Source organism: Schistocerca cancellata, chromosome 7 (assembly GCF_023864275.1).
Source record: "Schistocerca cancellata isolate TAMUIC-IGC-003103 chromosome 7, iqSchCanc2.1, whole genome shotgun sequence".
In the NCBI taxonomy this organism is placed as follows: Eukaryota; Metazoa; Arthropoda; class Insecta; order Orthoptera; family Acrididae; genus Schistocerca; species Schistocerca cancellata.
In genome coordinates this window covers 167,331,524-167,359,308 of record NC_064632.1, presented here as the reverse complement: position 1 = coordinate 167,359,308, position 27,785 = coordinate 167,331,524, and the positions used below count along the sequence as shown (strand labels likewise).

General features: G+C 45.4%; 1 protein-coding gene across 1 annotated transcript in view; it reads left to right on the top strand.

Annotated features, from left to right (window-relative positions):
* Positions 1-27,785, top strand: part of LOC126092687 (potassium channel subfamily K member 13-like) — a 459,545-nt gene that overhangs the window by 361,304 nt on the left and 70,456 nt on the right. The window contains exons 4-5 of the mRNA XM_049908410.1: positions 11,753-11,846; positions 20,552-20,704. Of these exons, the coding sequence (XP_049764367.1) occupies positions 11,753-11,846; positions 20,552-20,704 (247 nt within the window). The remainder of the gene's footprint in view (positions 1-11,752; positions 11,847-20,551; positions 20,705-27,785) is intronic.

Genomic DNA, 27,785 nt, shown 5'->3' with positions numbered 1-27,785 from the left:
TTTCATGATGTCCCACGAAAGCTATTCGCGCGCCTCGACGCGACGGTCGAACGATAGTTAACGACGGAAGTCACAGAGGATGACGTAATGGAAGCGCTCGATAACGGGGCTTCGAACAAGTCGCCGGGACCCAACGGGCTTCCGTTAGAGTTTTATAGGATATTTAAAGGACTCTTTAACTCCGCGATGGATTGCCATGTACTGCGAATTGATGTCCCCCAAGGGCCTCTCCCACCCTCCTTTGTGGAAGGAATGATCATCCCTATCCATAAACCATCCGGCGACAGAGGAATATAGGCCTATGGACCACTGACCCTCCTTAACTACGACTACAAGATCTACACCAGGATACTTGCAGCACGCTTCATACGCTTACTGCTTCAAGTTGTATCACTCAACCAAACCAACTAGAAGCGGGCAGCAATATACAAGCTTCACTCAGCGACCACCGCGATGTGTTCGCGCTGGCAACAACATTTCTGCGGGGTGTATTGGTGTCAATAGATTTAGACCACGCATCTGACTAGGCGAGCCCGCCTACCTTATGAAAGTGATGACCCACATGAAGTTTCCACACAGTTTTGTCACCGTCGTGATGCGACTACTCCACGGCGCCTCCTCCAGAGTGCTTGTAAATGGACGCATGACGGGGCCCATCTCCATCACGCAGTCGGTCAGACAGGGGTGCCCGCTGTTGAGGATACTTTACGCGATTGCTCTCGAGCCGTTTCTCTGCGGCCTTCTGAGCCGACTCCAAGAAATGACGGTAAGACACTACAAGTTTGTATGCAGCACATACGCGGATGACCTAGTGTTTCAATCACGGTCGGGCAACGACGCAAAAGCGACTTTGTATTGAATTAATTTGTCTGGTATGGCTACTGGTAGACTCATGAACGTGGAAAAGTCCGGATCGGTGAACTTCGAGACACGACTCTCAACGGGAAGCGTGGCACCATTACCGATGACAGACAAGACGAAATGCGTGGGAATTATCTTCACTGCCTGGGAGACATAGTGAACGCGAAGTAGTAACGTCTTGAAATCACAGTTTTCGATCAAATCCCTATAATGAGGGACAGAAGACTAGTAATGTGTCACAACAACAAGGCCAAAGAAGATGAACAGTGGAACTTCGGAACATAAAAGTATTATTATGTTTCTTAAATAGAGCTGTAGTGCGATCTCTAGCATGTGACCGGATGAGAGGAAACGCAGATGCCAATTAAAAACGCGAATAACTATCCCACTGACGATACCTTAAAGTGAAAAAAAGACGAAACGCGTCTGGGAGAAATAAAATACAATGCACCAAGAGAAGGTGCTTTTCATTTACAAAACAAAGATTTCTGTGCTTGCTGCATAGGATGGCCTCACAGACAAACTCGTTGTTCGTAACCACTTTCTACGTCGTGAAACTCTTGGAATTTCAATGTGAACACTCCAGCTACCCTCAGAACAACAAAGAGAATCAAAGCGAAGTTTTCGAACTCGAGACCACCTACATATTTAAGAATAAAAGAGACTGAGGTGAAAACGAACATTGCTATAAAGGGATCATTATTTATTTATTTTTTTCATTTTAAGCGTGTAATTCAAATGAAGCGTGTTTTGCCCCAGACAAATTTCCCTTTTATTTACAAAGCATCGTCAGTTATCGTTCTGTATATTTTCAGATTAAAAACTGTTCTCTTTTTTACATTTAATCTCAGTTATTTATGTACCACTCCTCTGTTTTATATATTCTGAAATTAAACACAATATTTTTTTCTCTGACCTCTCCCCCCTCTACATCAGACACACACACACACACACCCACCCACCCACCCACACCCACACACACACACACACACACACACACACACACACACACACACACACGAATGCGGAAGTACACTAAAAACAATTCATTTAGAAGATTGGCAGTAACGACGAACTACTGGAAAAATAAATGAATACCCAATAACACAGCGCTGAGTTAAAAAACGTTGATAACTCGGTAACATTACTATGAAGACAACTTTTGTGAAGAAGTGAAGCGCCAAGACTACACATACTGTACAGTAAACGTTAAATCCATTTCCTAAAAGTAGAAAAATAGCGAAAGGTGAAGGTGGTACCAGATGTTGTTCCGTAGCAAATTCCGGTAACTATGATGGTAGAAGCTGTCTACTACGAAACATCTACAACACAGGAATAAATGCCGTAAGAAACTGTTCACCAAAACTAGAAAAGTAAGACCGTTTTTACTTTGGACGCAGTAAACTCTGGAAACATATTACAAGTGCAGTATTTACAGAAGATCAGTCATTCTTTGCGAATAAAAGCGAAACGAGTCTGGTGCGAAACACTTTACTTGCAGTGAGCTTGAGACAGAAGTAGCAACTAATAACTGATATGGAGTATAACAGCTACTGTGGGGGATGGCCACGCAAACAAACACATTAATACTATAGAGAAATAAAATTCATTGTACGTACCGAGATGTGTCGTCATGGCGGACATTACAGTTACGTCGCTGGTGAAAACCTACAGGCAACACTGCAGTTCTTGACCCGATGACTTCCTCGGCTTACCGGCCACCGTACACGTCGGTGGCTGTTGAGCTGTACAGAGGTAAGCCCCAAGCTGTAGGGCTGTGCAAACTGATCTCCCTACAGATCCGAGTGAGCTTTCTGTCAGACAGTATTCGTGAACTCGAACATTTCTTCAGTTAATGCGGATAATTCAAAAACTTTTAGAGCAGCAAACTTCGATAGCGACTTCTATAGCACGTTCGTTGCTAGGTAACTGACTGCCACAGTCGAGACGTCTGCAGCGAGCTGAGTGTTGACTAGCACACACCACATCGCCTGGCAACGAACTCATTATGGCCTCTGTCGAGCAACATGGGGTGTCCTACATCAGAATAATGACGTCGTCAAGTAAATATGGAAAACGACTAACATGATATCATTCCCAACTTAATTTAAACGGCGGTTTACAATCACTGACCGCGTCAACGGTACTTTAGACCAGATATTAGTTTATTTCCTTGTAATTCACGAAATACATCGCCACCTCCACGTTTAGTTGATAAATTGTGGCAACACCGATGTGTGCCTGCCTTTTGATATTTGTGGCTCCCAAAACATGGTTGCATACTCACTGGGTTCCGGTTACGAGTTCGAAGCAGGAATTTACGAAGATGACGACTTTGTAAAAGTGTTCCGCATTTGAGATATCATTAGTGATTCATTTAGTTGTACGCGCTAAACATTAGAACAAACGAATATTTATCTGTTAAGCTGATACCTCAAAGAAAGGGTTCTGAGAGAGTCATCGTTTTGTGGATGGACGAATGTGTTCTGCCTATGGCGTCAGAACTGTTCGAGATGAGCGAACCAGGCGGTCATCAACAACTGAGCAACACCTGGAAAGGACTGATTTAGCTGCTACAGAACATGCAGGTTCAAGAGTGATGGTTCGGGAATATTTCTGCATGAAATTGTAGCAGTCACAGACGCAACATCAGTACGATGTGATTGTAGAGAATATGGACATGCTAACATTTGGGATAACTTCACGCAACGAAAAAAGAACTTCTTATCGCTGAATAACTGAGATGATAGTTACGTAGACTGTTTTTTGGTCTACATTAATGACTACTTATATGCCCTGTTTGACACAGTACAGGGTATGGCAGAGGGTACATCGCACTACTACTGACGATTTCCTTCCCTATTTTACTATCGTATTGAAAGAGGGAATAATGTATGCCTCGGTACGTGCCATAATGTCTGCTGATCCCTAAGCAAGATATACTACGACGGTAGTAGAATGATCACTCAGTCCTCTTCGAATACAGCCTCTCTAAATTTAGTCGCCGTGGTTTCGCGAGAAGTTCAATGTCTTTCTTCCGAAGGTTTCCATTTTAGTTCCGTGAATATTAGTGTTACTCTTTCGTGCGTGCCGCATCGACCTGATATGATTCTGAATTCATTCGATGTTTACTTGGTAAGGGCTCATAGCGCTGGAACAACAAAATTCCAGCGCCTCGCAGGAAATTTCCTTTACGGATACAACACATCTTCTCGGAATGTTTCCAAGGAATCCAATTCATTCATTTATCTTCCCTAGTACAGATTTTATGAGATCTTCCATTTCATATCGCTTCTTAGCAGAAAGTCTACATACTTGTCCCATGTGACCTGTTAAAGCTACTCACCGCTATTCTTCCAGTCAGATACTACTGACTTCTCCCTTGTTCTTATTGGCATTATTTTGCGTTATATTAATTCAAGGGGAAATTTTGTCCAAATCTTACTACATCTCCTTACGATAGTTCAGTGGTGATACTCTGCTGTAGACAACTGCATCGTCAGTGAACAGTTTTATGGTGCTGATGGTACTATGTGATACATTGCTTAAGTGATCGAGAACACTGGCGTCTTTAATACGCTTTCTTGGCGCACACGCGATGTTGCTTTAATTTCAGTGGCACATTAGTTGTCCAGTACGACGCTCAAGGTCAAACGTTCAAAAATTTTAGCAACACCGAATAAAACATTAATTTTTCCTTATAAAAGCCTAACAAAAGAGATCATTACTGGCACCAACGTGTCTGCCATTGTCCCGTCGTCTAAGTCGCTTATTTCTGCTACCCTTTCGACACATTCTTACATCACACAGTCTTTCTGAGTGTTACAGTTTTCACCAATTTTCAGAGGAAAAGAAGTGGAAGGCACGTTAGTCAATGAAGAACAAGCTAGACTACTATTTGTCTTTGTCTGTGGTTTCTTCCACCTCTCTCTCTCTCTCTCTCTCTCTCTCTCTCTATATATATATATATATTCAAGGGGATATATATATATATATATATATATATATATATATATATATATATATATATAGAGAGAGAGAGAGAGAGAGAGAGAGAGAGAGAGAGAGAGAGAGAGGTGGAAGAAACCACAGACAAAGACAAATAGTAGTCCAGCTTGTTCTTCATTGACTAACGTGCCTTCCACTTCTTTTCCTCTGAAAATTGGTGAAAATTGTAACACTCAGAAAGACTGTGTGATGTAAGAATGTGTCGAAAGGGTAGCAGAAATAAGCGACTTAGACGACGGGACAATGGCAGACACGTTGGTGCCAGTAATGATCTCTTTTGTTAGGCTTTTATAAGGAAAAATTAATGTTTTATTCGGTGTTGCTAAAATTTTTGAACGTTTGACCTTGAGCGTCGTACTGGACAACTAATGTGCCATATATATATATATATATATATATATATATATATATATATATATATATATAGAGAGAGAGAGAGAGAGAGAGAGAGAGAGAGAAAGAGAAGAGAGATGACTCAAAAAAATGGCTCTGAGCACTATGGGACTTAACAACTGTGTTCATCAGTCCCCTACAACTTAGAACTACTTAAACCTAACTAACCTAAGGACATCACACACATCCATGCCCGAGGCAGGATTCGAACCTGCGACCGTAGCGGTCACGCGGTTCCAGACTGAAGCGCCGAGAACCGCACGGCCACACTGGCCGGCGAGGGAGAGAGAGACATGAGATCAAAATTATCCGGACACCTCTAAAAACATACATTTTTCATATTGGGTGCATTGTGGTGCCACCTACTGCCAGTTACTCCATATCAACGGCCTCTGTAACCATTAGACATCGTGAGAGAGCAGAATGGGGCGCTCCGCGGAACACACGGACTTCGTTCTTGGTCAGGTGATTGGGTGTCACTTGTGTCATATGTAAGTAAGCGAGATTTCAACACTCCTAAACATCCATGCCTCCCCATTAACCATGGACATTGCCGTTGGTGGGGAGGCTTGCGTGCCTCAACGATACAGATAGCCGTACCGTAGGTGCAACCACAACTGAGGGGTATCTGTTGAGAGGCCAGACAAACGTGTGATTCCTAAAGAGGGGCAGCAGCCTTTTCAGTAGTTGCAGGGGCAACAGTCTGGATGATTGACTGATCTGGCCCTGTAACACTAACCAAAACGGCCTTGCTGTTTTGGTGCTCCGAACGGCTGAAACCAAGGAGAAACTACAGCCCTAATTTTTCCCGAGGGCATGCAGCTTTACTGTATAATTAAATGATGATGGCGTCCTCTTGGGTAAAATATTCTTGAGGTAAAATAGTCCCCCATTCGGATCTCCGGGCGGGGACTACTCAAGAGGAGATCGTTATCAGGAGAAAGAAAACTGGCATTCTACGGATCGGAACGTGGAATGTCAGATCCCGTAATCGGGCAGGTAGGTTCGAAAATTTAAAAAGGGAAATGGATAGGTTAAAGTTAGATATAGTAGGAATTAGTGAAGTTTGGTGGCAGGAGGAACAAGACTTTTGGTCAGGTGAATACAGGGTTATAAACACAAAATCAAATATGGGTAATGCACTAGTAAGTTTAATAATGAATAAAAAAATAGGAGTGCGGGTAAGCTACTACAAACAGCATAGTGAACGCATTATTGTGGCCAAGATAGACACGAAGCCCACACCTACTACAGTAGTGAAGGTTTATATGCCAACTGGCTCTGCAGATGATGAAGAAGGTGATGAAATGTATGACGAGATAAAAAAATTATTCACGTAGTGAAGAGAGATGAAAATTTAATAGTCGTGGGTGACTGGAATTCGACAGTGGGAAAAGGAAGAGAGAGAAACGTAGTAGGTGAGTATGGATTCTGGCTAAGAAATGAAAGACGAGGCCGTCTGGTAGAATTTTGCACAGAGCATAACTTAATCATAGCTAACACTCGGTTCAAGAATCGTGAAAGAAGGTTGTACACATGGAAGAACCCTGGAGATACTAAAAGGTTTCAGATAGATTATATAATGGTAAGACAGAGATTTAGGAAACAGATTTTAAACTGTAAGACATTTCCAGAGGCATATGTGGACTCTGGCCACAATCTATTGGTTATGACCTGTAGATTAAAACTGAAGAAACTGCAAAAAGGTGGGAATTTAGAGAGATGGGACCTGGATAAACTGAAAGAACCAGAGGTTGTACAGAGTTTCAGGGAGAACATAAGAGAAAGAAATACAGTAGAAGAAGAATGGGTAGCTTTGAGGGATGAAGTAGTGAAGGCAGCAGAGGATCAAGTAGGTAAAAAGACGAGGGCTAGTAGAAATCCTTGGGTAACAGAAGAAATATTGAATTTAATTGATGAAAGGAGAAAGTATAAAAATGCAGTAAATGAAGCAGGCAAAAAGGAATACAAACGTCTCAAAAATGAGATCGACAGGAAGTGCAAAATGGCTAAGCAGGGATGGCTAGAGGACAAATGTAAGGATGTAGAGGCTTATCTCATTAGGGGTAAGATAGATACTGTCTACAGGAAAATTAAAGAGACCTTTGGAGATAAGAGAAACACTTGTATGAGCATCAAGAGCTCAAATGGAAACCCAGTTCTAAGCAAAGAAGGGAAAGCAGAAAGGTGGAAGGAGTATATAGAGGGTCTATATAAGGGCGATGTACTTGAGGACAATATTATGGAAATGGAAGAGGATGTAGATGAAGATGAAATGGGAGATACGATACTGCGTGAAGAGTTTGACAGAGCACTGAAAGACCTGAGTCGAAACAAGGCCCCCGGAGTAGACAACATTCCATTGGAACTACTGAAGGCCATGGGAGAGCCAGTCCTGACAAAACTCCACCATCTGGTGAGCAACATGTATGAGACAGACGAAATACCTTCAGACTTCAAGAAGAATATAGTAATTCCAATCCCAAAGAAAGCAGGCGTTGACAGATGTGAAAATTACGGAACTATCAGTTTAATAAGTCACAGCTGCAAAATACTAACGCGAATTCTTTACAGACGAATGGAAAAAGTGGTAGAATCCGACCTCGGGGAAGATCTGTTGGGATTCAGTAGAAATACTGGAACACGTGAGGCAATACTGACCTTACGACATATCTTAGAAGAAAGATTAAGGAAAGGCAAACCTACGTTTCTAGCATTTGTAGACTTAGAGAAACCTTTTGACAATGTTGACTGGAATACTCTCTTTCAAATTGTAAAGGTGGCAGGGGTAAAATACAGGGAGCGAAAGGCTATTTACAATTTGTACAGAAACCATATGGCAGTTATAAGAGTCGAGGGACATGAAAGGGAAGCAGTGGTTGGGAAGGGAGTGAGACAGGGTTGTAGCCTCTCCGCGATGCTATTCAATCTGTATATTGTGAAAGCACTAAAGGAAATGAAAGAAAAGTTCGGAATATGTATTGAAATCCATGGAGAAGAAATAAAAACTTTGAGGTTCGCCGATGACATTGTAATTCTGTCAGAGACAGCAAAGGACTTGGAAGAGCAGTTGAACGGAATGGACAGTGTCTTGAAAGGAGGGTATAAGATGAACATCAACAAAAACAAAACGAGGATAATGGAATGTAGTCGAATTAAGTCGGGTGATGCTGCGGGAATTAGATTAGGAAATGAGACACTTAAGGTAGTAAAGGAGTTTTGCTACTTGGGGATCAAAATAACGGATGATGGCCGAAGTAGAGAGGACATGAAAGGTAGACTGTCAATGGCAAGGAAAGCGTTTCTGAAGAACAGAAATTTGTTAACATCGAGAATAGATTTAAGTGTCAGGACGTCGTTTCTGAAAGTATTTGTATGGAGTGTAGCCGTGTATGGAAGTGAAACATGGACGATAAATAGTCTAGACAAGAAGAGAATAGAAGCTTTCGAAATGTGGTGCTACAGAAGAATGCTGAAGATTAGATGCGTAGATCACATAACTAATGAGGAGGTATTGAATAGAATTGGGGAGAAGAGGAGTTTGTGGCACAACTTGACAAGAAGAAGGGATCGGTTTGTAGGACATGTTCTGAGGCATCAAGGAATCACCAATTTAGTACTGGAGTGCAGCGTGGAGGGTAAAAATCGTAGAGGGAGACCAAGAGATGAATACACTAAGCAGATTCAGAAGGATGTAGGCTGCAGTAGGTACTGGGAGATGAAGAGGCTTGCACAGGATAGAGTAGCATGGAGAGCTGCACCAAACCAGTCTCAGGACTGAAGGCCACAACAACAACAACAACAAACATCCCTAGGTTCACTGTCTCCAGTAGATAGTGAAGTGGAAACGTGAAGGGACACGTACAGCACAAAAGCGTACAGGCCGACCTCGTCTGTTGACTGACAGTGACCGCCGACCGTTGAAGACGGCCGTTATGTGTAATAGGTAGACATCTATCCAGACCATCACACAGGAATTCCAAACTGCATCAGGATGCACTGAAAGTACTGTGACAGTTAGGCGGGAGCTATGGATGCTCTTTTACAGTGTTCTATTACAGCCACCACACTGACACGCTAGAACGTCCTTGTGTGTCGAAGATGCTGATCAAGATTTCATCCCTATGCCAGCTCATTTACAGCATTTTCAGTACAGAGAACGACACTTACATAACTGATTAATACTGCTAGTACATGATTTCTACTGAGTGTATTTAACGTTAATGAAATTTTTCAGATTGAAATCTCAGTGAAAAGTGCTAGGCCTGTGTCCTTCCAGAAGGACTACATCTTATCGTAGGACTGTTTGACTGACTCACACGAATAGATGGTTCACCACAGCTGATGTCTGGGTAGAGGCTACAGTGAGAGTGTCAACGTCGGGAACAGATTCCTCGAAGCTGGTTTGAGTTCTCGAATTACCATGCGTAGCTTACCGCTGACATTATACAACAGACAACAGAGACTAACTAACATGGTGTAGATCCAGAGAGAATTAGGGTACTGATTAGCATTCTCTGTTTGTGGTGATCAAATCGGCGTCAACGTACCTGCACACAGGCTGGTGAAAGGTTGCAGGAAGTAACCATGTACGAGAAAAATACTTCTCTAAACTCATTAATCACAGCGTGGGCAGATATTGGATATGATAACAGGATTGAGTTGGTAATTGTCAAACTGAGACGAATGCTCGCTAGTATGTGGCAGGAATGGTAAGCATTGTGATGATACCCTTAACGACCAGGGTACCAAACACCATATTCCGTCAGAATGACACAAGACCCAACGTTGCAGTTCACTTCACAAACGCCTTCTCGATTGTACAGACACTTGACTGGCTAACCCATCTCACTATTTGACGACCATAGAGTGACCGGAAGTCTCCAACCAGCAGTGTTGTTGAAGGGACACGACGTGTGCTTCAGGCAAGTAAGAAATTTCCCAACATAATATTCGGAGACAGTTGGTTTGCATGGTACAGCGAGTGCAAGAGTGTATTCGTTCATGTGTGTGATGATGGACATAATTTTGAAATGTAATGTAAGGTTTATCAAATAATATCCGTTACGTGGTGAACATACAAAGTTTGATAAATATGTAACGAGTGCCTCGTCGTGTAACACTGTCTGTGCATTTTGTCAGTTAGCGACTGTGGAACGTCTGTCAGAGGTTTCAGCCCAGCAGTTCACTCCTGGTGCACAGAGTGACTCCCCAGTGTTTTCCACTTGGCTGCTAGCACACGCAACCTCTAAGGAGCACCCACTGTTCTTTACCGTAAACAGGAACGAGCAAAATCGTCTAGTGCAGGAAGTAACGTCCCACAGCGTTCGACAATCAAATTCCGATTAATACAAACTGCAAAAGACAGTAAAATATTTATATCCCGCGAGCATCAAATACCAATTTCCTTTCTGTGAGATCAGTATTTCTGACCTCACTACCAAGTCCAGTGCGCATCTGCAGCGTTATTAAGGAGGAAAGTGTCATCAGTAACTTTCTTTTTTAATCATTCTGCACGAAACAAGTTTTTACATTAGTTCACTGGGTGATGTCAGATGTAGCCATCGCGTTGGCATAGTCGAACCATTTCTGATTCCTTATGACCACCGCAGTCTAAGAAGAAGTTGTATAGAAACTTCTTGTCCATCATTTGGGGTAATTTGATACAGGATCTGCAACCGTAGTACTGATTTTGAATAAAGTGCCAGCACTTGTTCCGCTTTTTATTTGAAATCCAAGATTAGTTTTGGATCCTGAAGCCATTATCCAGTGCTATATGTCAGACGTCCAGTGATGTACACCAGATGTCCAGTGGAATATGACACACATCCTGAGAGAACGCAGAATGAGTTAGTAATTTTCTATGGATATCTGACATATAACCCTGGATGACTGACATACACCATCAGACATCTGACATATATCACTGGATGTCTGAAATATAGTACTCGATATCTGGCATGTACCACTGGACATCTGACTTACCACTGGACATCTGACATGTGTCACTCGACGTCTCATGTGTACCACTGGACGTCTGGAATCTACAACTGGACAACTGACATATACCGCTGGACATCTGATATATACTACTGGATGTCTGACATACACCACAAGATAACGGCCTTGGAGCTTGAAAGCAGCCTTCGTTTTAGAATAAAAAGAAAACACCAACTGTTGCTGGCGTATTATTCAAAAGTAATACAGAACCATCATCAAACATCTGTTTTCAAAGCCAGAAGGATAGAAAAACGGTACTACAATATACTAAAACACTGTACAGTTTTTTAGAGGCCACTGATATTTGTAGGTAATTAATCCCTGAAAATCGGTTGACTTTTAAACCTTCTCCTATTCTTCCTATCTATATAAAGTCGTATCATTTATTTCAATTTGTTTACCTACAATGAGGGAACGAACTGTCAATGTTTTGACGTTGCGGTACAAAGTTCAACTTGTTAAAATCATTTTTTTCTCTCACTTCTTCCAGACGGCTTTCGCGTGCCTCACTGCCAAGTCAGGACTACATCGATGACGATATCGACGACTCTATCCTCGACAACTGGAAGCCGTCTGTTTACTGGGTAAGTGCCAGATTCTTATTGTTGCGTACTTGTAATATTACTTGTCTGCTTTCAACTGGGTAAGTCAATGGACTGGGTAACTTCTTTAATATCTTCAGAAAGAAAAAAACATTGTGCCTAATGACACGTCCAGCGACAGCTGGTGTTATTATGAATTTTAATTGTGCGTGTCAGCAACTCTACAAAGGGCGTGCAGGCAATGTCATTAATATGCATGCGCCGCAAGTGGAGCAAAATTCGACAGAGGGTGATCATGCTGCGTAATGCCCTACTAATGATTTGTGCAGCCTGTTAACACTTAATCTAAGAGATATAAACAGTGTGGAAACATTGAATAAGTCTAACTAAAATTTTTTAAATAGAAAGTAGAAGATGTGGGTTAAGTTTCCATCGCAGGCACCAGCAGTTGTAGCTTGAAATATAACATTATTGCCTCTTCCCTACGATCTACGAATACACTAATAACACAGTCCCACTCCTGATTCACAGCTTCCAGTGCTTGGACAGTCACCTATCGACACCTTGAGGAATGCCCACTCTCCTTTCTAGCCACCCTCGCAACCTTTTACATCACCATCCCCTCCATAGGTTACTATCCTCAGGTTTGAAAAGCCTCTAGAATCGTACTTTTCCCCTACTAACCCCTCCTATCACCCCACATGCCTCACATTAAGGCCGTCAAGATCATCCTTTCCTTACCCCCGAGAGCGGCCTGAGCTGGCGAGGCGAGCGCATCGCTGCCGTTGCGCGCTTCGCTTACTCGGCCGTTGAGAGCTCGTGAAGAGGTTTCTGTGCTGTGAACGCCGCAGAGAGCAAATTGTCGTGTTCCGCGCCTCGCAGCATGGGAAAGAAGGGTGCGCAGAGGAAACCTGCCGCTACGAAGGGTCCTTCGGTTGTGCAACTCACTGAGTCTGCCGACCGTGCGAGGAACTCCCGAGAAGACGAGTCGCGGCCTGTTCCCCCTTTGTACGTCAAGTGCAAAGGCAGGTGGACAGCGCTGTTCGACACCATAACGAATTGCGCTCGGAACGTGGTGGTCTACGAGTCTGTCGATACAGACTCGCTGATCCGCGTTCGAGCTGCAAACGTGGCCGACCACAGGGCGATCAAGGTCGCAGTGGCCGACCACATCGTCGACGCGCCGTCGGCGCGTGAGAAGGCACCTTCCGTAGGAAGGATGAAGACGACCGAGGCACTCCTCAGGGGGTTACCTTGGTGCTGTGACGAGGCAGCGGTCCGGGAAGGGCTGCTGCGAGCCGGGTTTAGTAATGCAGCCCTAAGGTTGCACAACCGGACCAACAGCAAGAGGGCGCCGCTCGATGCCGTGACCGTGCAAACGGTCGACGGCGGGAGCGACATCTTCGACTTGCGGAAGCTGCTGGGCTTCCCGGTTACGACAGAGGCTCTCCCGACCGCCACGGACCCTCTGCCCCAGTGCTTCAGGTGCCAGGGCGAGGGCCATGTCGCGAAGTATTGCCGCAACGCGGCGCGGTGCGTCAAGTGCTCAGGCGAGCACGACAGCCGCGCCTGCGACCGCGGCAGCAACGTTCTGCCGACTTGTGTCCGGTGTGGCGGCCCGCACGTCGCCAGTTGGCGCGGTTGTGCAGCCTTCTCAAGCCGCAACCGTGCCGGGGGCGGCGAGGCGGCCGCTGCCGCACCGACGCAGCGGCATAAGCGAAGACGACGTCGGAAACGGCGTAGGGCGCAGAACAGCCCGGCGCAGCTGAGGGACGGCGCAGTAGCAGATCCACCTGCCAGGGGCAGGGACGACCGCTCGGAAACGGGCAGCCAGGACGCAGCTCGCTCTCTCGCGAAGAAGTGTGACCTCGAACTCGGCACCGCCGTGAAGGAGGCCACAGCAGCCCTCAATGCCGTCATGGCGGCGGAGAGGGCTGCCTTCGCAGCCGCCGTGGCTGCAGAGAAGGAAGAGGCCTTGAGGCAACTGCGAGCAGTCTTCGCCCAAGGCCTCAGCGCAGTCGCACCTGCGAACAATCCTGCGACCTCGCATAAGGACGTTCGTGCGCCTATCCCAGCGGCTGCCCCAGCAGCACCGCAGGTGAAAGGTGCAAAGAAGAAAACCGCCGCCCCAGCGGAACCGGTGATGACGCCGACCGCTGCGGGAGCGGCCCCTCCAAGGGACCGAGAAGACAGAAAGGCAGCCATCATCGCGCAAGCGCGAGCGAACGGCGTGCATTTCTCCGGCGCTGAAGCGGCGCAGCTCACTGAACAAGCGGAGCTGCTCACAGCTGCAATGCAAAAGTCCTGCGCCGTGCAGTAGTGGAGGACGCTGAACGGTAGCCGATCGCCGCCGTTCTGCACCAGCCTGATGAAGCTGCACCAAGTCACTGACGACAAGGCGCAGCAGAGGGCCTAACAGCAACGCATGCGTTGCCGCGCCGGACTCTTATGTTACAGGGAGGAAGCCACTGCGGCCGGCCTAGGAGACTACAAGCGAGCCCAGCCGCAGAGCCCGGACTGACCCAGCTAACGACCACGCAGCACATAGGTAACGATGCACGATACCTCACGCTAACCTTCCCTCACTTTGCATGCTCTGTCGCAGCTAGCAAGCCGCTACTGCCCTTACTACCCGTCCTACTGTCGCAGAGGTTTTTTTTCCCTTGGCGCTGGCCTTGGCACTTTTTTTCCTCTGCCCTTACAACCGCTACCCTTCACTCGTTTTCGACCACTTCTATCTCCTGATGGACCATGTTAATGAGTAATCTTACCCAGACGCATGGATAACATCACAGCCTGCATCCTGTGACGCCTGATTAAAAAACTAACATGTTTACGGAGGTGACAGTAGAACTATTGGTTTGGTCACCACGTTGGTGTGGGCGTGGAGAGGCCCCATCCTTTGCGTTGCCTTTCCTTACACATACTTCAACACCTAGATCAACACCACCTCCTTTCCGTTAACTGGCGTGGCTTCCGTCCTATCTTCTCCTGCGCCTCATCCAATTCTTATCCCATCAGCTCAACATCCATAGCACCGCTGTCTTCATCTCCATCGACCTGGAAAAAAGCCTACGGCCGTGTATGACATTCCAGTCTCTTATTAAAAGCCCCGGTCTATGTACTTCCAGTGAATTATGTCTCCCTTATTGTATCCTTCCTTTCTAATCGCCCATGCTTTGTCACTATTAACAACACAAATCCCCATACCTTCCGTCCGGTTCCAGGTATATTCCTTGGTTGCGTCCTCTCCTTTATCTCCTGCACACTCCTGATATCCCCAAAACCACCTACAACAGTTTATCTCCTTCAGTGTGCTGATGACACCGTTTTCCCCACACTTTATTCTACACTCCACAAATCCCAGCGGACCCTCCAATCCCACCTCACTCAATTCACCTCCTGGTGTAACCAGTGACTCCTGAAGATCAATCCTCCCAAAACTCAGCCAATGATTACAGGACACACCAATCGCACCTTCCCTCTCCATGACTTCTACCTCACCATTTACGACCGTCCTATCTAGTGAACTAACACATTAAAATATCTTGAGTAACAATCTACCAATAATTAATGTGGAAAGCTTCACCACTAGCCATCCAACAGAAAGTCCACAGTGGACTAAAATCACTAAAACTACCAACTGGCTGAACTTGGGGATTGCACCCATATACGGTCGTCCACACCTAAAAAACTTGATCTGACTCATCCTTTGCTATGCAAATGTTGAATGGTATCTAACCCCTGGATCTCTAAGTTCTACAAATCTCCAGATCCTTGAACACCATGCACTCTGATTCGCATTCCAACTATCTTCCCCATATGGAACCCTTAACAACTCATTAAATTCCCAGCTCTCCTCATTCACACTGAACACCTCTGAGCAACCTACATCATCCACAAACTCGACTCGAATAATCCTACAATTTCCTCCCTACTTTCCAATCCTAGTACGCTGCCGCTTCTCTGCCAACACATCTCTCCAACTCCACACCTACACACCATCCACATACTCTCCCCAAGGAAATTCATACACCCCCTCTACTAGATCATGAGCTCCATACCGACATTTATACCTCCTATTAACTTTAAACTTACCCCACCTGCTCCACTTCATCAGGGATCCCTCTCCCTCCCTTCCAGATATTTTCTCAATTCCCCTTCTTCCCCTTCCATCTTTCTTTCCCTAAACCCTTTTCTTCATCAAACTTTGGCCTCATCAATACCCTTCCACTCCAATCCATCTTGTGTTCCAACAGCCACTTCTACCCCATCGATACATCCACACCAGTCCTCCTACCATATACCATCTCCCTTCTACCCTCCTCAATGACCGACCTCTTCCCTCAGCAACAGACAATGTCCATTGGGCTAGGTCCTTCCAGCTTTAGTGCCAGTGGAGCACTTCTTTTTAATATCATGGTTTATTAAAACGTTTTTAAATGTAATCCTATTGTCTATATGTTTTACACCTTCTCTCACAACTGTTTTTAACTATAAGCGAAAGAAGTCATGTCTACTACATATGCATATTTAATTTTTTTATTTTTTTAGCTCATCATGATTATCTCTCCTTACTGTTTATTAATATTTCACCTGATTGCATTTACTTGTCAGTTCTCTGAAGAGCAAGTTGACTGTATTATTGACAGCCCCCCCCCCCCTGCCCGCCCATATGGGGTGATGGGGGTTGAAATAACGATAAAGGAAAAAAAATCTACACTCCACCGCTACTTGCCCATATTTAGTTGCTACTCAATTGGTGTCTACTTCTATACGATCCTTCACATTTGTCTCAGGCCATAAAAACGTAGTCTGTATTCTATTATCAGAGCAGTTTCTAGTATCACATAGCCAATGTTATCCTGCATTATAAGGCTAAGCGTGTATTTTGTGTTGAAAATAGTCTTACAGCTGCCGTTATTATAACTATAATAGCAATACAGTATTAATGCCTATTGAAACCTAAGTGTTTCACCTGTGCCAGATGTGGAAACTTCCTTCTGCTGTTGGCTAGGTGGCTCTGTAAGTCTGGACGTTGATAAGTATAGTGGCCGCCTAAATACGTGAGTGTGAGCTCCAGATACAACACGTCACCTTATTTCCACTGCCTGACCCTGACTGTGCATTCGCGCTGACAGAGTCCCTGTTTTACATATGCAGCACGCTGGGAAATGTGCACCATACCTCTCCTAATATTGTGCTATCAGTCTGTTGGAGATTTTGTTGGTTACAGGGTCTCTTATAGTCATGGAAAAATCGGATTAAAACGTTACAGTCTGTCAAGATGTGTTAAATAGGGCTCAGTGGAGATCAATATATTCTGACGTCCCTCATCTCCATACACCCATACGCCATTCAGGGTGAGTATGAGTTGGACATGAGTAATGTACTGGTAGTGTCTTGTCAGAAGACGTACCGTGCAATGACTGGGAATGATACGGTCTATGTTAAATGCTTGGGAAGAGAAAGAGTAGACTCATCTGCACTTGTTGTCCCATTGAATCTCCCTGGTATCCAGCCTCAAATCTGTAAAATCAACATTGTAGGCGACAGGAACATCATACGTGCGATGTCTTGCTGAAGGAAGAGGTTGAAAGTTAAGTGTACTGGTGAGATAGGAAATGAGGTTCCCCGCAAAATCAGCGAAGAAAAAAATATGAGGAAAATACTGATGAAGATACAGAAAGCTAGGACATGTTGAGGCATCAGAGAATAACAGAGTAGCGGAAGGATCTGCAGAGAGTAAAATCTGTAGCGGAAGACAGACATAGGAATATGTACCACAAATACAGTACCGGTACTTGATTAAAAATATCTGGACACAGTTTAGTAACTTGGATTTGACCACTAGACGTCAAAGGAGGCAGGTCCATCAGAATGAAAGAAGACCAGGAGTATTGCACTGTCAGCAGAGAGGCGGTACCAGCAGATAGGACCGGTCAGGATAGCTCAGTGACTTCGAATGTAGACTAGTCATTGCAGGTCACCTGAGTAACAAATGCATCTGGGTCGTTCCAACCACATTAAAGCTGAGCTTGTTGGCTATTGGTGATGTGATTGTAATGTGGTCACGTGAAGGAACAGCACAGGTAAACAAAGACCAGGCTGACCTCACGTGCTGACGGACGGGGGCTGTCGACCATTATGGAGTGTGGTTGTAAAAAAGCACATGAAGTCAGCGGAAGGAATTACCTGTGAGTTCCAAAGTGCTACTAGCAGTCCAGGTAAGGCAATGACTGTACGCAGGAAGTTAAAAACAAATGGGTACAATGGTCCGAGCAGCTTCTCGTAAGCCACACATTGCTCCAGTCAGTGCTAGGCGACCCTTGAGATGATGTATAAAGGGGATGCCACTGGACTGTGGAAGACTGGAAACGAGTGACCTGGAGCGATGAATCACGCTGTACCCTGTGGCAATCCGATGGAAGGGTTTGATGCCTCGAGAACATTGCGTGCCATCATATGTACTGTCAAAAGTGAAGTGGGGAGGTGGTGTTGCCGTATGGGGAAGTTTTCGTGATTAGGTGTTTTCCTATTACCATGCTTAAGAGAACACTAAATGCTGACCATGAACATACCTTATGGCAATGTATACTACATAGAGTCAAGGAACAGTTTGGAGATGACTGTTTGTACTCATATGAGCATGACAGAGCACCTTGTAATAAAACAGTATCATTGACGCAGTGCTATATGGACAAAAACATTCCTAAAGCAGATTGGCCAGCCCAGAGTCTCGACATGAAGCCAATGGAGCACCTTCGCGATGAGGTAGAATCTTGACTGCACTCCAGACCCCAGCATCGCTACCTTCTCAGAATTTGGTTCCTCAGGCAGAATGGGCAGCCACTCACACACAAACATTCAGACACCTCGTTGGATGTTGCCTAGCAGGATATAAACCGTCATAAAGGCCAAGGGTAGACATAGCCATATTAATGCCCATTAGTAGGTGTCCAAATACTTTTGATCAGATGGATTGATTGAGGTAGCTAAGTGTAGGTGCTACTCTGAGTTGAAGAGCTTGTCATAGCAGAGAAATGTGTTGTCTGCTCTATCAAAACAGTCAGGAAAACAAAAAGTTATTTTCAGTGAATTTCGTGTATTTACCTTTTTTTATCCAGTACGCAGCAACATTGTACCTAACAATGACATTCACTACTGGTCATTAAAATTGCTACACCACGAAGATGACTTGCTACAGACGCGAAATTTAACCGACAGGAAGAAGATTCTGTGATATGCAAATGATTAGCTTTTCAGAGCATTCACACAAGGTTGGCGCCGGTGGCGACACATACAACGTGCTGGCATGAGGAAAGTTTCCAACCGTTTTCTCACATACAAACAGCAGTTGACCGGCGTTGCGTGGTGAAACGTTGTTGTGATGCCTCGTGTAAGGAGGAGAAATGCGTACCATCACGTTTCCGACTTTGATAAAGGTCGGATTGTAGCCTATCGCGATTGCGGTTTATCGTATCGTGACATTGCTGCTAGCGTTGGTCGAGATCCAATGGCTGTTAGCAGAATATGGAATCGGTGGGTTCAGGAGGGTAATACGGAACGCCGTGCAGGATCCCAACGGCCTCGTATCACTAGAAGTCGAGATGACAGGCATCTTATCCGCATGGCCGTAACGCATCGTGCAGCCACGTCTCGATCCCTGAATCAACATATGGGGACGTTTGCAAGACAACAATCATCTGCACGAACAGTTTGACGACGTTTGCAGCAGCATGGACTATCAGCTCGGAGACCATGGCTGCGGTTACCATTGACGCTGCATCACACACAGGAGCGCCTGCGATGGTGTACTCAACGACGAATCTGGGCGCACGAATGGCAAAATGTCATTTTTTTGGATGAATCCAGGTTCTGTTTACAGCATCGTGATGGTAGCATCCATGTTTGGCGACATCGTGGTGAACGCTAATTGGAAGCGTGTATTCGTAATCGCCGTACTGGCGTATGACCCGGCGTTATAGGATGGGGTGCCATTGGTTACACGTCTCGGTCACCTCTTGTTCGTATTGACGGCACTTTGAACAGTGGACGTTACATTTCAGATGTGTTACGACCCGTGGCTGTACCCTTCATTCGATACCTGCGAAACCCTACATTTCAGCAGGATAATGCACGGCCGCATGTTGCAGGTCCTGTACGGACCTTTCTGGATAAAGAAAAAAATGTTCAACTGCTGTCCTGGCCAGCACATTCTCCAGATCTCTCACCAACTGAAAACGTTTGGTCAATGGTGGCCGAGCAGCTGGCTCGCCACAATACGCCAGTCACTACTCTTGATGAACTGTGGTATCGTGTTGAAGCTGCATGGGCAGCCTTACCTGTACACGCCATCCAAGATCTGTTTGACTCAATACCCAGGCGTATCAAGGCCGCTATTACTGCCAGAGGTGGTTGTTCTGGCTACTGATTTCTCAGGATCTGTGCACCCAAACAGCGTGAAAATGTAATCACAGGTTAGTTCTAGTGTAATGTATTTGTCCAATGAATACCCGTTTATTATCTGCATTTCTTCTTGGTGTAGCAGTTTTAAGGGCCAGTAGTGTATATGGGGTACATTCCGAGACCCACATTCAACGACTGCACTGGAGTGGCTCGGAACACCCCTGTGTGTCGCTCGACACAGAGTGGGTGCGCCCGTATGCTAGCTCCAGACTGGCCATCGCTGCAAGCGTATTTCTCGGTAGGCAGGTGCTAAGTGAGTCCGTGGTGTACCTGCGCAGGTGATGCTGTACCTGGCGGCGGCGTCGGTGTGCGTGGCGTCGTGCGCGGCTGCCGTCTACTCGCCTGTCGAGGACTGGTCCTTCTTCGAGGCGCTCTACTTCTGCTTCGTCTCCTTTGCCACCATCGGCTTCGGGGACTACGTCACCACGCAGGTCAGACGCCTGGTACAGATGACTTCTCACACTCACTCTTCTCTGTAAGAAGGAAAAGTCCGAAAGATTGCGTCCCTCTACAAAATTTAACTGCCCATGTTGGAATTCCAAGTATAGCAACGGTGAAAAAAATCAGAAGACTTACATGTATAGTAGTTTCTTGGTTTTGAACTGGAGCTTTCGAACACACCACCCCTTTCCACCATTTACTGTCAGGAGGTGACTGACGTCTCTACCATATAAGAGACACTCATTGTTCCCAGCTATCAGTCACCTCCTGATGATAAAAAAGTGTAATATTTTGAAAAGCTCAAGTTTCAATCAAAATATGACACGGCTTTAATGCTGGGAAAATCTTTTTCAGGTTGTTACAGTGATGATGTTAAAAACTCTCAGGTACGATAGTGAAGGATAAATGCCTCAAGTAGAGGTGAAAGACACTGGTCTGGAAACGACGAAGTCGAAAGTTATCCGCTAAAATCGTTCGACTTCTTCTGACAGGGAAATACACGACGACCCAGGTTCATGGAACGTAACCCACTTGTTCTTCGTCAACAGATGTGGTTTCAACATGATTGAGTCCTACCTTAATTTGGACTGAGAATTCGTGAACACTTGAATGAGACACTCCTTGTAAAGTAAACAGGCAGAGGAGGTCCTGTTACGTGGACAGCACGTCCACCTGATCTCATCCCTCTTGATATCTTCTTACAAGTGTTGCGTACGAGGCAGCTGTCCAGACTGAAGAGGATCTCCTGGCAAGACTTCTCGCTGCCTGCGACACTGTTCAAACGGCACTGGGGATGTTACAACCAGTACAACAGAACTTCGTGCGACGATGACATGCGTGAATTGACGTTGGGGGTCGCCATTACGAAGAACTATTGTAAACGAAGCAGCTTGTGAAACTTGTGCACCTAAATGGAATTCATTACTACTGTACTTTAGTTCTGGGATTTTCGGGCTCTCTGCCATCACGTTACGTGGACCATTACTGGTCCATCAACAGGGGAAGTTATTTGAGGGTGCTAGGGAATATTCAGAGGGAATTCTGTCCGTCATGATCAGGGTTCAGAAGTTGGGGCCCTCAGTTTCCACACTAAACGGTGCTAAGAGGGAACTGAGTAAATTTTTAGCTTATACCTTTCGACAGGGTCGTTTCTGGACTAGTGTCATTACCTCAAATTAAAACATTTATCCTTCCCAATCATCAAAGTCTGTATCATTATACGGCGTCACACTGTATGTGAGGCTGTTGTGAAAAGTTCCTCAGCTCACGTGACTTAGAGCTGCGTAACAGTTCGACCCTTTCTACCTGCTTATACAGTGGAAAATCCTGCAATTTTTGTCTTGAATGTTCTCCCGGCAAACGCACAGGAAACAGCAAAGTGATTCCCTTGGACAATGTCGCTAGCCACTTAATCTTGAGTAGCACTTTCCATATGAAAACGAAGAGAAAGGTGACACATATTTTTAACTTTAACCTGTGGATGCATAGCAAGTTATGATTCCAATATCAATATCGTGAAAAATATTCCCCTTTGTATGAAAATTGACCTAAAACTGAACAACACCCCGTGAAACATGAGGTAGTGAAGCAACTTTCATAGCGCAACAGGACAATAAAGGGGACCTTGACCATAAAGCACATGAAGGTGTATATTATAATAATTCTAACATAACTCATCAGTGTAAGCGTATCTTATATGAAAGATACGTGCAATGCAGATGTGACAGAATATGGTATGTGCAACTTGTACTTAGGTTAGATAACTGGAAATGACATATAAATCAAGAGAATTATGTGGCGTCTGAAGGGAACACATTGAAAAGTTTCCCTGTTGAAGGCAGTTCAGTTGAAACATGCAGATCTGACAGAATATGGTATGTGCGACTTGCACTTAGATTAGTTAACTGAAAATGAGATATAAATCAAGAAAGTTATGTGGTGTCTGAAGGCAATACCTAGAAAAGTTTCCCTGCTAAAGGCAGTTCAGTTGAAATACATTTGAAATGATGTTTTGATTCCATCAATAAAGCTGAGAAGAGCACATCAACAAATAGACGTTAAAGATCGAAGTATGAGCAAATGTCTTCGTTAGTAAAATAATTAATAATTGGGAGAGATAAATGTTATCCGAAGAAGAGGACGGTGTTCGCTTCCGGTGCCAAGATAACGCTGCAAGCAGAGAGGTGGAGAAATGGCTCTACAATTAAAATGAAACAGTGTCTAAATAGAGGTGAATTACAAAACGATTTTTGGTACCACGAAGCCGATCTGATACGTCCACCTTGCCTTGTGTCCTGCAGTGCGTTCCTTTCTTTTTGCAATATCGGCCATCTCCAGATTACGCTATTTCAACTTCACTTTTCATTTTCCTTGAACCAGGGCCTTAAGTGTAACCCAATGTTCCCGCATTCTTTTCCTGTGCTGTTCCTCCCTCGCTAGAGTCCCCGTTTCGCCGGTTTTTAGTTTTAGTATCTTGGAAACCATGGTGCTCCTGGAATTTCTTCTTGAGCAGGATGCGTTTGTGGATATCCTCCAGTGGTACCACCAGGTCATGCAGATCTCGTTACACTTCGGTGAAGCAGTGCGCTTATTTTTTTATTTCGCATTTGGCAGGAAAAATACACACATCAAAAAAAGTTTTTCATCACCCCGGTTCCCAGAACTCCCCAAGATGGACGCCACAGACACAGTCCCTTTCACTGTTCAGAGATGTCAAAAACCCGCCCAAAGATGTTAACAACCATGCATGAGCAGCGCCTATTAGACGGAGGGGATCCGACAGCCGATCAGTTCCAGTCATTCCACCAGGAAAGAGGTACACGGCCCGTGTTGTCTGTAGTTCAGCCTTGCCTAGACGGTCAATGCCGCGGTTGGATCGCGTCCGCATTGTTATTTTGTGCCAGGAGGGGCTCTCAATAAGGGAAGTGTCCAGTCTTCTCGGAGTGAACCAAAGCGATGTTGTTCGGACATTGAGGAGATATAGAGAGACAGGAACTGTCGATGACATGCTTCGTTCAGGCCGCGCAAGGGCTACTACAGCAGTTGATGAGCACTACCAAAGGATTATGGCTCGGATGAACCGTGACACCAACACCACCATGTTGAATAATGCTTTTCGTGCAGTCCCAAGACGTCATGTTACGACTCATACTGTAGGCAATAGGCTGCATAATGCGCAATTTCACTCCCGACCTGGTATTAGAGGTGCCGATGTGTACAGCAATGTGGACCACCTCTTCTGTGGGTCTCGCTGTATGGTGGTACAACATGCAATGTGCGGTTTTCATGAGCAATAGAAAGGGCGGAAATGATATTTATGTTGATATATATTCCAATTTCCTGTACAGGTTTCGGAACTCTAGGAACCGTGGTGACACAAATTCTTTTTTTATGTGTGCGCTATACAGCCATACAAATTACAATACACTTCAAGTAGTTGTTACAAATCGAGTAAATCACGACGGTAGACGTACTCCAGCTTTCCGCAAGTCTTCCACAAAAACCTATCTGTGAACTCTGCGTTTAGATGAATCCGCGTAAATGTGGTTCAGATCAGCACAGGAGATAATGTCACATTCAGAATAAGGAAAATTCAAGATTCGCGATGGGTAAAGACGTGCTGAGAAATATCAACGATTATACCGCGATGCCAACTTTGAAATGTCCGCGATGGATATGTTAATAAGATTAAATCGAATGAGTAGTTCTCGTTCCATGTCACTGAGATCTCGTGACAGACCAATTCTGCCGTTGCTGCTTCTGTGATGAAAATATACCCCGCATCCATTTATATTGGCGGGTCCGCCTCTCATGACATCTAGTGGAGAACTGCGTACTATATGTATGAGCCAGTACTTTTGATCAGATTGAGCATTCTGTGTTAAACACAGCTCGTAATTTCTTGAGTTCCTTGGAGTTTTCGAGAGTCTTAGTTTTCATGCTACATCATTGTCTGAAAGTTAGCCTACAAATCTCAAAATTGACAGAAAAAATGACCAACACCAAAAAGTAATTAATGTAGAGTAATGAATTCGCGAATACGTTCGTCTGGGTAGCGTATTCAAGCGATTAACAATGCACGGTGACAGGTTTTTCCCCTCCTCTGCCTTCCCCACTCCTTCTAGCGTCTGCGCTATTCCCCCTTTTTTCTCCTCTCCTCTCCTCTCCTCTCAATAAAAGAAAAAAAAACAAGATGATAGGTTAATGTAAGCACGAGAAAAGCCATTGTAAATGTGAAATGCTAGTACATGAGTAACCGGTGTAACCGCCAGAATGTTGAATGCAACCATGAAAGCGTGCATGTATTTGCGTTGTACAGATGTCCGATGTTAGTTTGTGGGATGGAGTTCCAAACCTGTTGCACTTGGTCGACCAATTCATGGATGCTTAATACTGTTTGTGGATGACACATAAGTTGAAACTTCCTGGCAGATTAAAACTGTGTGCCCGACCGAGAGTCGAACTCGGGACCTTTGCCTTTCGCGGGCAAGTGCTCTACCATTTGAGCTACCGAAGCACGACTCACGCCCGGTCCTCACAGCTTTACTTCTGCCAGTATCTCGTCTCCTACCTTCCAAACTTTACAGAAGCTCTCCTGCGAACCTTGCAGAACTAGCACTCCTGAAAGAAAGGATACTGCGGAGACATGGCTTAGCCACAGCCTGGGGGATGTTTCCAGAATGAGATTTTCATTCTGCAGCGGAGTGTGCGTTGATTTCAGCGCACACTCCGCTGCCGAGTAAAAATCTCTTTCTGGACACATAAGTTTTCGTGCGATGATGTTCCACATGTGCCCGATTGGAGACAGATCTGTTGATCGAATGGGCCAAGGCAACATATCGACACTCTGTAAAGCATGTTAGATAACAACAGCGGTATGCGGGCGAGTGTTAAACTGTTGGAAAACAACGCCTGGAATGCTCCTTCATCAACGGCAGTACAACAAGTCGCATCACCAGGTTGGCGTACAAATATGCACTCAGGGTGCATGGAATAGTAATCCGAATGCTCCTGCTGTCACACGAAAACGCCTCCCAGACTGTAACACCAGGTGTAGGTTCAGTGTGTCTAGCACGCAGACAGATTGGTTGCAGGTCCTCAACTGGCCTCCTCCCAACAAGCACACGGCACTGAGGCAGAACTGGCTTTCATGAGAAAGCGTAACAGAGCTCCACTCTGCCCTCTCAATGAATTCTCGTTTGACATCACAAATAGCGGTGGTTTGAGATCAGTGGAATGTACACTACGGAGCGTCTGGCTCTGAGTTGTCCTTGAAGTAAGTGGTTTGTAACATTAGGTTGTGTTACTGTGGTTCCAACTGCTGCTCAAATCGCTGCTGCAGATGTAGCACGAGGCGCCAGAGCCATGCGCCCGACAAGATGCTCTTCCCTCTCGGTAGTGCCACGTGGCCGTCCGGATCGCGGTCTTCCTGCGACCGTACATTCTCATGACCACCGCTGCCAACAGTTACGTACATTGGCTGCATTCCTGCCAAGACTTTCTGCAATACCGCGGGAGGAACATCCAACTTCTCGTAGCCCTATTACAGGATTTTGTCCAAAGTCAGTGATGTGTTGATATTGGCGTCTTCTTCGCCTTAAAGGTATTCTTGACTAACATCAACTCACCGCATCAGATCTCTAAGGTAATTAACAGTCACGACCACTACAGTGTGAATTTGAAGCAAATTTGATTTGCATCCTCATAGTGGTGCTACTAGCGACACTTATGTGACTAATACGAGATTTCAATAGACATGTGCCTACTAACTTTCGTTTATGTCACACAAAGCCCTCTTGGTGTTGCGATCTTTTTTTTTTTTTTTTGGTCAGTCCCTTTTAAGTGGGGTAGGGAGATAACCCGCATAAAACTCTTCTCCCACATTCCTCACCCCTTCTTCTTGGATCCTCGCCTGTGTACTGTTTGATCGGTTTCTGCAGAACGCCTCCTTGCAAGAACGACAGCAGAGTGCAGGGTAGAAGCAGGCGCTTATCCGAGAACTGCCTCGGAAGGTCGGCAATTTCGCGGACCGGTGGGCACGTCGCGTGGGAACACAGTGTCAGGTGCTACAACAGGCAGCACCATTAATGGCTCAGCTGCTGCCGACCCCGGGAATTGTGGCCTTGTTACTCAGCTTCACGCACCACCGCAGAAACACGGCGAGAGGACTACCAATTTACTTCACTGACCCTCACTTTAATGTGTAGTGTTCTGGCGTACACCATGTGCCGCCACTGCTGCGAGTTTACCCTCATCCCCGGCAATAAGTGTGCTTCTCCTACATACATGAAGAGGCAAGGAAACTGATACACCTGCCTAATATCATGTAGGGCCCCCGCGAGCACGCAGAAGTGCCGTACCACGACGTGACATGCACTCGACTAATGTCTGAAGTAGTGCTGCAAAGAATTGACACCATGAATCCTGCAGGGCTGTCCATAAATCCATAAGAGAGTTAGGGAGTGGAGATCTCGTCTGAATAGCAAGTTCCAAGGCATCCCATATTTGCTCAGTAATGTTCATATCTGGGGAGTTTGGTGACCAGCGGAAGTGTTTAAACTCACAAGTGTGTTCCTGGAGCCACTCTATAGCAATTGTGGACTTCTGGGGTGTCGCGTTGTCCAGCTGGAATTGTCCAAGTTCGCCGGAATCGACAATGGAGATGAATGGACGCAGGTGATCAGAAACGATGCTTATGTATGTGTAACCTCTCAGAGTCGTATCTAGACGTATCAGGGGTCCAATATCTCCAACTACAAACGCTCCATACCATTACAGAGCCTCCACCAGCTTCAACAGTCCTCTGCTGACATGCGCGGTCCATGGATTCATGAGGTTGGCTCCATAACCGCACACATCCATCCGCTCTATACAATTTTAAACGAGACTCGTCCGACCAGGCAACATTTTCCAATCTTCAATAGTCCAATGTCGGCGTTGACGGGCCCAGGTGTGGCTTAAAGCTTTGTGTTGTATAGTCATCAAGAGTACACGAGTAAACTTCGACTCCGAAAGCCCATATCGATGATGTTTCGTTGGATGGTCCGCACCCTGACGCTTGTTGATGGTCCA